We start from the raw sequence: 11,723 nt of genomic DNA on the forward strand, positions 1-11,723 counted from the left end.
ATAGGGTACTCTCAACCTGCAGCATCTTTTGGTGGCCAGCGGGGCCGAAATTCTGGTGGCAGAGGTTTTGGTGGCCGTGTTAACGGTGGTAGAGGTTCCAACAGTTATGGTACTGGGCAGAGTTCGCAGCAGCAGCCGCAGGGTCAGGCCAGAGTGTTTGCTCTTACTCCTCAGGATGCGCGTGCATCAAATGCTGTGGTGCAAGGTACCATTCCGATTTATTTTACTGATGCTTTGGTATTATTTGATGCGGGTGCAACCCATTCGTTTGTGTCTACATGTTTTGCTGGGAAATTGGGTATGACACCATCTGTTTTGAGTGAACCTCTAGCTGTGTCTACACCTATGTCTGAAGGTGTAGTAGTGGACGTTGTTTATCCTTCTTGTCCAGTGGTTATTCAGGGTAGAGAATTACGTGCTGATTTGATTGTGCTTGACGTTCTTTCTTTTGATGTCATCTTGGGGATGGATTGGCTGTTGCGCCATTATGCTTCTATTGACTGTCGAGGGAAGTCAGTCGAGTTCAGGATTCCAGGTGATCTACCTTTTTCCTTTCAGGGAGAGAAGGCGGAGACACCTAAGGATCTGATTTCCGCCATCAAGGCGAAGCGGATGTTAGGCAAGGGTTGCCAGGGTTTTCTTGCTGTGGTTCGTGATTTGGAGTTTGATAGTGGTGATATGCATAGTGTTCCGATAGTAAATGAGTTCACTGATGTGTTTTCAGAGGAATTGCCTGGATTACCACCTGATCGTGATATTGAATTTTGCATTGATGTGGTTTCTGGTACAACTCCGATTTTGATACCGCCGTATCGGATGGCTCCTGCAGAGCTGAAGGAGTTGAAGGACCAGTTACAAGAGTTGTTGGATAGCGGGTTCATCAGACCGAGTACTTCTCCGTGGGGTGCTCCAGTTCTGTTTGTGAAGAAGAAAGACGGTTTCTTTCGACTGTGTATTGACTACAGACAGTTGAACAAGGCTACTGTCAAGAACCGATATCCTCTTCCTCGCATCGATGATTTGTTTGACCAGTTGCAGGGTGCGAAGTGTTTTTCCAAGATTGATTTGAGGTCTGGGTATCATCATCTTCGGATCCGTGATGCAGATGTGCCTAAGACTGCTTTTCGGACTCGTTATGGACATTTTGAGTTTCTGGTTATGTCATTTGGTTTGACTAACGCACCAGCAGCATTTATGGATATGATGAACAGAGTGTTCAAGCCGTTTTTAGATCAATTCGTTATCGTTTTCATTGATGACATTTTGATCTATTCTCGAAGTGAGGAGGAGCATGCTTATCATTTGAGGACTATACTACAGACGTTGCGTGAGCATCAGTTGTATGCTAAGTTCTCAAAATGTGAGTTCTGGTTGGATCAGGTTACCTTTCTAGGACACGTGGTGTCGAAAGATGGGATCAAGGTTGATCCGAAGAAGATTAAGGCAGTTATGGATTGGCAAAGGCCGAGGTCAGTTACCGAGATCAGAAGTTTTCTGGGTTTAGCTGGCTACTATCGTTGGTTCGTGCAAGATTTCTCCAGAATATCTGCACCGTTGACTAAACTAACACAGAAAGGTGTTAAGTTTGAGTGGACTGACAAGTGCGAGGCGAGCTTTGAAAAGCTCAAGGAGATTTTGACTACAGCTCCGGTTTTGGCATTGCCTTCTGGCATTGATGGTTTTACAGTGTATTGTGATGCGTCTCGGATTGGTTTGGATTGCGTTCTGATGCAACATGGACAGGTGATTGCCTATGCTTCCAGACAGTTGAAGAAGCATGAGGTGAATTACCCTACTCATGATTTAGAGTTGGCAGCTGTGGTTTTTGCGCTGAAAATCTGGAGACATTATTCGTATGGTGCTACTTGTGAGATTTTCACTGATCACAAGAGTCTGAAATATATCTTTGATCAGAGAGAGTTGAACTTGAGACAGAGGAGATGGCTAGAGTTGCTGAAAGACTACGACTGTACTATCCAGTACCATCCTGGTAAGGCTAATGTGGTAGCCGATGCGTTGAGTCGCAAGTCTTCGGGCAGTTTGGCTCATATTTCTGAGATTGGGCGTAGACCCATGGTTAGAGAGTGGCACAGTTTGATAGCTTCGGGCTATGGTTTTCAGATTTCTCAGGCTAGTTGTTTGTTAGCACAGTTACAAGTGCAACCCGTTTTGATAGATCGGATCAAAGCTTTACAAGCTTAGGATCCACAGTTGAAACAGATTATAGAGGAGGTTCAGCAGGATGGAAATTCTGAGTTCACTTTTGTGGATGGTGTTCTGAGACATGGTTCAAGATTGTGTGTTCCGGATTCAGATGGTTTGAGGGACCAGATTCTGGAAGAAGCGCACCAATCTGCTTATAGTGTTCATTCGGGTTCTACTAAGATGTAACATGATCTTAAGGGTACCTACTGGTGGAGCGGGATGAAGAAGGATGTTGCTGAGTATGTTTCTAAGTGTCTGACGTGCCAGCAGGTGAAGCTGGAGCATTAGAGACCTTTTGGCTATCTGCAGCCACTACCTATTCCAGAGTGGAAGTGGGAGCAGATTGCTATGGATTTTGTGGTTGGTTTACCACGTACTCGACAGGGGTACGATTCCATCTGGGTTATAGTTGACCGTATGACCAAGTCAGCTCATTTCCTTCCGATTAATTTCGTATACTGCTTCGAGATTGACTCAGTTGTACATCGACAGGATTGTCAGTTTGCATGGTGTACCAGTTTCTATTGTTTCAGACAGAGGTTCTGTGTTTACTTCGAGGTTCTGGAAAGCGTTACAGGAATCCTTGGGTTCTCGGTTGGATTTCAGTACAGCTTTTCATCCTTAGACTGACGGTCAATCGGAGAGGACTATTCAGACATTGGAGGATATGCTCAGGATGTGTGTTCTCGATTTTCAGGATAGCTGGGATACTCATTTGCCGTTGATTGAGTTTTCTTATAACAACAGTTATCACGAGAGTACCGAGATGGCGTCGTATGAGGCTTTGTACAGACGCAAGTGTAGATCTCCTATCTGTTGGGAGGAGGTTGGAGAGCGTAAACTCTCGGGAGCGGAGATTATTTACATTACCTCATAGAAGGTACCGTTGATCAAACGGAGGTTAGAGACTGCTTTTAGTCGGCATAAGAGTTATGCTGATCCGAAGAGGAAAGACATTGAGTTTCATGTTGGTGATTTCGTGTTTCTTCGGGTTTCGCCTATGAAAGGCGTGGTTCGTTTTGGTGTCAAGGGAAAGTTGGCGCCGAGGTATATTGGTCCTTATGAGATTTCAGAGAGGATTGGAGCTGTGGCTTATCATCTGGTTTTGCCGCCAGACATGTCGTTAGTACATCCTGTGTTTCATGTTTCTATGTTGAGGAAGTGCATTTCCGATCCTTCGCACGTGATTGTTCCTCAGAGTGTTGAGATTGACCAAGAGCTGTCCTATGAGGAATAGCCAGTTGAGATTGTTGATACGCAAGTGCGTAAATTGCGGAACAAGGAGATTCTGATGGTCGAAGTTCTCTGGTGCAATCATTCTGTAGAGAAGTGTACTTGGGAGACCGAGTCGGATATGCGGAATCGCTATCCTTTTCTTTTTCCGTGAGGTACGATATCTTGATTTTCTGTGAATTTTATGATTTTTACTTGTGTTACGTGCTGTTCTGGTGTGAATTACTTATCGTGTTAAATTCGAGGACGAATTTTTAATTAGTTGGGGAGAATGTAATATCCCGTAAAATTTTAAATTTATTTTTGTAATTTCCGACGTGGTTCCGGGTGTGTTTTGAGGAGTATTTTAAGTTTCGTAAATAGTTCGTGGTTCGATTCATTTTAGGTTCGGTTTTAAAAAGAAAAAAAAAGGAATTTATTGAATTCTCGTTCAAGAATTAAGATTCTCGAACGAGAATCAACTTGAAGGCCTGGTCTCGTTTGAGACCAGGGGTTCTCGAACGAGAACCAAGCCCAAATGGGTTGTTCTCGTTCGAGAACACAACAGCCCCATGAGCCTTGCGTCCAGCCCACTTCGCACTCATTTTTGACCTAGTTCCTCTCGATATTTAAGGACGTTTTCTAAATAGAAAATCTTCATCACACTTCCCTTTAACCCTAGCCGTCGTCCTCGTGCTTGTTCGCTGAGAAACGAAATAGTTATCGTCCTCCAAAGGTCGTTGTTCGGTAAGTTTTCTTATTTCATGTGAATCCAGTTTTTACGATTGAACGGCATTCCGTATTTTTGACCGTTCTTGCTCGTTTCTAGATCGAAATTGATTACGTTCGATCTCAGACGTTGTGGACTCAATCCTCTACGTTTCTACTCTTTGATTTCGCAAAACGGTGTGCCGCCGATCTCGTTTCAATCGCCGCCGTTTCATTGTATTGGTACGCTAACTTAGTTCTGTTCTTGTTTAAATGTTGCTGCCGATTCCTTGCATGAGTTTTGGCCATGATTTTGCCTATTCATGATTATAAATCACTTGGTATATTGGATGTTAGATGTTTGACTCAGTTTTGATCTTGTCTCATCATTTCCGGGGTGGTTAGTCGTTCTTGAGTCGAATCCTTACTGTGAATCGGCATTGTTTAATTCTTGGATTGCTTCCCTTCTATGTTCATGTGGTGATTGATTGTAATGACCTAAGCTTGTTGGGATGTATATGTTTGTTCTTGTTTAAGGATTACGTACTGTATAATTAGTTTAAGTTTGAATCCTGCAAATGTTTCATGTTGGGTTATGTTTTGGAAGAAGAAGGAAGTGTGGCGGGAGTTGATTGGTTTTGAAATGAAAAAGATGGTAAAATGGCTCCTATAGCCACTCACTTATTGTGTTTAAATCCAACTAATTCTTGAAGTTACTTTTCAATTGTTTTGTTCAAATTAAAAGAGATGGCTTAATGGCCATAGTAGTTACCAATTTGTTGGTTTAAAGGAATGGAATCCCTCAAGTTAAGTTTTATCTAATTATATTTATTTATTTTCAAATATCAAGAAACATGGCTAAATTACAATTTAGCCCCTAAACGTTTTTATAACTTATTTAAATAAGTTATGGGTTAGTAATTTCATATTTTATTTGAATTATAAACAAAAGCAATTAAATTGATTTTGGATATCAAATTGGCAAAAGTACAATTTAGTCCCTAATTGGCAAAAGTACAATTTAGTCCCTAATTGGCTAAAGTACAGCTTAACCCCTAAAATTTTATAAACTTAAAATGGTTAGATTTTTGGGTTGTAACTTGGGTTACTTGAAATTGAAGTTATTGAGTTCCGCTTTTAAAATGGATTATTGTTTTATCGAATTATTTTATAAATAAAAACTCGGGTTTATATTTGATAAACGTTTTGAGTCGGGTTAGACTTGGGTCACCTGACAAATGAGGTTAGCTTGGTAGTTAATAATAACTCGGCTAACCCACTATTTGGAAATTAATTATTATTTAAAGTTTATTAAATAATATTTATAAATTGGATTTTAAGCGGGAACTCAACAGACTTATATTAATTGGGCTTTATTACCTAATGGGTATTTTTGTTTGTTCTGGCTTGTTTATTTCCGACGTGTTAATTGTGCTAGTCCTATGTGGTGTCTAGTACTCTATAGAGTTAGGGTCTGTTTTTAATAATTATTTTATTTGTCTAGACCCGTCTATTTTTTGTGCTCCAGAGGCGAACCAGGATTAGTTGCTTGCCGGTATTCACGTGGATTAGCAAGCAGTGAGTTTGTACTTACTATTTACCGCTTTATTAAGTAAATTGTTATTTTAATATTAAATATATATATTGTACGTATATTGCGAATTGTTTTATATTATGGCTTCTAGTTGGAACATGCTACCTAATGGGCATCATTAGGACTGCGTGCGCACCGGTATTGATCTGTGTAAGTTATATATGGAAATGTGGTAACTCGGTGTGAGCGTAGCTCTCGGGACCAAGTAGAGTAACTCGGTGTAGCTCAGCTCTCGGGACTCTGGTATAAGTGTGGTCAGTGGTAACTCGGTATAGCTCAGCTCTCGGGACCAGACCTATTGGACTATGATATTTATTTAGAATTGTGGATTAGGGTCCAACTATTATTCGTAATATCGTTTTTAAATGTTTTAAACGGTTTTCCACTGAATAAATGTAGATAGTGGTATAAACTCATCTCAGTATATTTGACCCCGTTGTTTTTCCAATTTTTCCCAGGGTTATGATCTGAGAGAGCCTGGTGATCTCCGCATTTACTTTTCCTCGGAGGTTCCATTTATTTTTGATAAACTGTAAAACTGTTTTATTCTTAGACCGCGGTAGTAACTAGACGTCTTTATTGTTATTATAGTTTTTGTCGGATTGGTTCGACTGGTTATATTACTTTGGCATGTTATATTATTTACATTGGTTTATGATAAATCTATTTTAGACTCGGAATTGGATAAGCATGTTATATTAACTGTTGAATATTATAACTGCTAGATTTAGGCTGAAGTCTCGGTTGCCCCCGAGCATTGGTTTTCTGCAGGTTATGTGTTTATATGTTAAATGAAAGGCTAGCTACGGATTTTGGTACTATATTACCCATACCTTAGCGCCGGTCGCGATTCATGAAAATGGGCCGTAACATTGATGGAAACCTAACCCTACTAAAAGATGATATATCGAGTCCCAAGGCATTTTCCCACTGAAGCAATCTCCCTGGGGCTTGTCAAGAAAGGACCGAGTCTCATAGAGCCTGACAAGGGCCCTATGGGACTCGGTAAGGATCTTAACACTCTAAGAAATCAACATGATAAGGATGTTATCCAAACATGGATTCCTTATCTAAATACGACATTGAATACCTAGAAGGTTCTAGATTCATCTATAAGGCTTGGACCATCTAGAAGACCTACTCGAGAACCCTACACCAACATGGATAACTAATTACAATAGAATAAGAATCTTATTCCTATCCGAACACTACTAGGTATACCTTCACCACACTACTATATAAGAAGTTTGCAGTAATGCCTAACAACACGCATTATTACAATTACTCGACAAGCTCTTAAGTTTCTATGCATCTCGGGTGATATTTTTGAGAAGTTTGAAGAAATATAGTGCCCACATGACCAGGGGCGGATCTACGCTTAGGCTAGGGTAGGCTTGAGCCCGGGCTGCCGTCGGAATATCAGAGGTTGATGGTGTAACGATGGAGGAGCTGCGTGGTAAAGTTGCATGTTTTTGGTGGTTCAGCCATGGCTGCGCTGGTTGAGGTATGAAGAAAGGAGAAGAAAGGAAAAAGAATTGGGCTAATTAGGAGAATACCTAAAAAACTAAAATATTTGTAAATTTACCTCAAAAACTGAAAGTTTATAAGCGTACCTAAAAAAAATAAATATTTATTTTTTTACTCCGCAATTTATTTTTTTAATCCCCAGTTTCAAACAGTTTCAAATACAGTTTATAATAGAGTTTCAAACGGTTTATAACGGTTTCATAAAAATAGAGTTTCAAACGGTTTCAAATACAGTTTCAAAAAACACAATTTGAAACTGTTTTATAAAAACGTTTCAAATAGAGTTTCTAATAGAGTTTCAAACGGTTTCAAATAGAGTTTCTAATAGAGTTTCAAACGGTTTATAACGGTTTTATAAAAATAGAGTTTCAAACGGTTTCAAATACAGTTTCTAATAGAGTTTCAAATGGTTTATGATGGAGTCTGCCTTCTGAACCGGTGAGTGAACCTGCAAAACAGGGTAGAAGCTAACCGGACGGTGGTTGTCCGATTAACTCTCCGATGCTAAAGTCAGTTTAGAGCTTTGAGCAGCGTTTTGAGTATATGAATGTAATTGTGATTCTAGGCATACCTCGTGCTCCTTTTATAGTAGTCGAATATACCTAGTAGAGTTGTATTAGGTAGGTGAATCCTACTTTGTAGGGATTCGGCCGTATCTTAAGGATTCTCCTGATTTGTCGAGATCTACCTTAATCTGATAAGAGTCCTATTTAGGAACGTCTTCCTAAATAGTCTTATCTTCCTAAAGTAGAGCTTATCCTTCCATATGTAGTGTTTGTGTCCAAATAGGACAAGGTTTCCATATTTAGTCGTTTATCCGAATCCCGGACCTGACGCGCTCTTGGCGGATCATGTGGGATTCGGTCTTTATTAGTGTATTACCGAATCTTAGAGATTCGGTATCTCCTTCATATCTTTCCGTCTTCAGGGGGAGTCCGGTGTCGCCTGAGAGTGGATCTCCTGCAACTCGGCTCCATTATACTTACAGTAGGATTCGGTATCCATCATTAGCCCCCCCGCAAGTGAGCTGAAGTAGTTTGGCATTTATGCCTTAGTGGATTTTAGCTCTTTTGGAGCTGAGTTCTTTTATGCGGGCGAGTCGCTTTGCATTCCGGGCGAGTCGTTTCATATGTTTGTGGGCGACGTTTCATCTTTAGTAAGATTCTGCGTTGCCACGTGTTGTCCATCAGTAGAGGGTTATGACTGGATGAAGGACAAGTGTCTTCGTGCGCTATTAGTTGATCCTTATTTGTAATTATGGGATCTCGTCTTTTCGGTTTCTTTGGTTTAGGCTATATAATTGTTCATTTTCTTCAATTTTCTTTCTTCTTTAACCTTTGCTTTCTCTGCAACTGCTTAAACCTTCGATTTCTTCAAGCTTTCTGTGGGTTTTCTTCTTCTGCTGTCAAGATTCCTCGTTTTCAAGTTGCTCCTTATCTTTCTTTTGATCCTGCGTATTTGCTTGCGAGGTATTTTACCTTTTCTCTAATTTAATTTCTTGGTAGTTTTTCGGTTTTCATTTTATTCCTTCTGTTCTTCTTGTTCTTCGTCTTGTTCTTCTTCTTTTCCTTTCTTTTGATCTTTTAGAGTTTTAATTTCACCATCATTCCGTGTTTCCCCCCCATTTTAAAAATTTTAAAATGTCAGAAGTAACTGAGGGGGCGAAGGGTGCTCGTGACGAGCTAGAATATACCCGGAGCTCCTTGTCAAGAGAGCAGATACTCGGTTATTCCGAGGAATTTAGCTTTCCCGAGTCGTATGTTATTCTGAGACCGGCAAAATCGTATCGGGCGAATCGTAGCACCGATTCGCCTTCCAAGATAGTAATTTTTCATGAACAGCTTTTAGCGGGTCTTAGGTTTCCCTTAGAGTCTTTAATCGTAGAGGTCTGTCATAATTTAGGTGTTCCTTTGGGTCAACTGCATCCGAACGCGATTCGCCTTCTTTGTTCTTTTATGGAATCGTGTAGGGTTCGGATGCAGGAGCCTTCGCTTGCTCTTTTTAATTATTTTTATGTTTTCTCCCGCCGAAAGGGTGAGGAATTTATTTTTGCTGGTGGTCGACCGAATCGGTCTCTTTTTAGTCTTCCTTCTTCTTTGAAGGGTTGGACCCCTAAGTTTTTCTTGGTTCAGCACTCTTCTTTCTCTTCTTTTTCGCGGAGTTTTACTTCTAGTAAGGTTTCGCTTACTAATGTACCTGATCTGGATGATGGGGAGAAGGATTTCGCCCTGTCTTTGCTGTCGGATTGTCGTTTTGACAAGCCCAAGTACAGCGTTCTTTTAGAACAGTATTTGAGTCGCCGTGAGATACTTTTGGCGGGTCTTCCTTTAGAAGGTATTTTTCTAATCTTTTGTTGTTATGTTTTTGTTTTGTAGGATGTCGACTTCTCTTGAACATTTGCTTGACAATTTTCATGTCGATATGACTGTAGATATGGGCGAGGTCACCAGTGGCGTTCCTAATCCGTCTTCGGTCGCCGTACCGGATCCAACGCCTAATCCGGTGGATCTTGGTCTTGCTTCCGGCGATCAAGTTCCTGCTGCGACTTCTGAGTCGCCTTTGCTTCCTTCGAAGGAATCAGCTCCTTCTCTGAAGGGGTTGCCTACTGGCGGTCAGAAGCGTCCTGCTGAGGACCAGGCTGGGGCTTCTGCCAAGCGTCCCAAGAAGAAGAAATCTTCTGGGGTGTCTTTCGAGGAGGCACCTCGGTTTGCTGCTTGGGCGGACGCGCAAAATCCGCCTCGTCTTTCAAACGTCGCCATTCTTCATGCTTGCATGGAGAATATTATGATAAAGGAGGACATTGAGTCCATTGATCGCGAGCATGGCGATAATTTGGCTGAGTTCGCCTGTCTCGGCGGTTTTTCGGTATGCTTCTTTCTTTTTTATATTATGATTTGCTTCTTCTTTTTTCTTTTGTTTTTCTTATTTGTTGTTTTCTTTCGCAGGTGGTCCAGTCCATCGCTGTTTTGGAGCGCCGCCGAAGGGATGCGGTGGATCAATTGAAGAAGCTCCAGAGAGATTCCGAATCCTGGCTCTCCGAGAAACAAAAGATGGAGGAGGAGGCTGGCGAGGCGACTGGTCTGATCCAACAGCTGAGGTCCTCCGTATCTACCAAGACTCGGGAGATTTCCGCTTTAGAGGCTCGGGTTCGAACTTTGTCCGAGGAAGTCGAGTCTCTACAGTCTTCTTCAGGTGCTCTCACTAAGGAGAGGGATGATCTGAAGAAAGAAGAGGGGCGTCTCCGCCGGCGATTGGGTGACTCTGGGAGCTTTTATTCCCAAGTCATGACTCAATACCGGTTGGCGATCGGGGCAAAGCTGCGGGAGCAGAATCCTGGCGTCGATCTTTCTGGAGTCAATCAGTTGGATCCTGCTTCTTTGGCGAAGGAGGTGAAGGCGAAGCTTGATAAGCAGAAGCAAGACGCTTTGAATAAGGCTTAGTTTTTATTTTCTCCTTTTTGTATTTTTTGTTTTTTAGTATTTTTTGCTTTCGCCTTTTTTTTGTATTGGATCGTGGGCGGATCCTTTGTAATTTTGCTTCTGTTAATATAATGATCTTTTGACCATTGCTTTTCTTTAGTTGTAGAGTTAATCTAAACTCGTTTGTTATTTTGAGAAGTTAATCTAAACTTCTGCTGGTGTGATTTATTTGTAGGTCCGAATGGATCCTTTTATTTATTTGACTCGGACGAGTCTAAATTATTTTTAACTAAGATTCAAACGACTCTTGTTAAATTGTATGTATTAGGTCTCGAGCGAGCCTATAAGGTTTGTTTCGCCAAATCGCCTTTTATTTCAAAAATGGAAATAAGTACAAGCCATGAATTTATTGATAATACTTTCTCAGGTGTTCTACATTCCAATATCTGGGTACCATGGACCCAGTTATTGTCTTTAGTCTATATGCGCCTTTGCCAGTAGCTTCTTCTATGATGAAGGGGCCTTCCCAATTAGCTTGCATTTTCTTTACTCCTGCGTTTCCTCTGCCAACTTCCGCGTTTCGTAAGACCAGATCGCCTCTTTGAAATTCTCTAAAATTCATTCTTTTATTATGGTATTTTGCGGCTTGCTTCTTGTATGTAGCGGCTCGGGCTACCGCTTCATCCCTTCTCTCCTCTAGTAGGTCTAGACATAGTCTTGTTCTAGCCTCATTGGTTTCTTCTTCTAGATAGTTTACTCTGATACTGGGTATGCCAATTTCTACTGGAATTACTGCTTCAGTGCCGTAGGCGAGCCTGAAAGGTGTTTCGCCAGTTCCTTTTCTAGGAGTTGTTCTGTATGCCCATAGAACGCTGTATAATTCTTCTACCCAGTTCTCCTTGTACTGAGAAAGTCTCTTTTTTATTCCTTGTGCTATGGTTCGGTTGGTGACTTCTGTCATTCCGTTTGTCTGGGGGTGCGCCACCGAAGTAAATTTCAAATTGATCATTAGTCCTTTGCAAAATGCCTTGAACCGCTTGCAATTGAATTGTTTGCCG

At 41.2% G+C, this 11,723-nt stretch overlaps 1 protein-coding gene across 1 annotated transcript; it reads left to right on the forward strand.

Moving 5' to 3' along the window:
* Nucleotides 1–9,604: 9,604 nt before the first annotated feature.
* LOC126683088 (uncharacterized) lies at nucleotides 9,605–10,811 on the forward strand. Its single transcript, XM_050378917.2, has 2 exons — nucleotides 9,605–10,111; nucleotides 10,192–10,811. The coding sequence occupies exons 1-2, from the start codon at nucleotides 9,605–9,607 to the stop codon at nucleotides 10,684–10,686; spliced, it is 1,002 nt and encodes a 333-aa protein (XP_050234874.1). The 3' UTR covers nucleotides 10,687–10,811.
* The last annotated feature ends 912 nt before the right edge of the window (nucleotides 10,812–11,723 follow it).

The sequence above is a fragment of the Mercurialis annua genome, linkage group LG5 (assembly GCF_937616625.2).
Source record: "Mercurialis annua linkage group LG5, ddMerAnnu1.2, whole genome shotgun sequence".
Classification (NCBI taxonomy): Eukaryota; Viridiplantae; Streptophyta; class Magnoliopsida; order Malpighiales; family Euphorbiaceae; genus Mercurialis; species Mercurialis annua.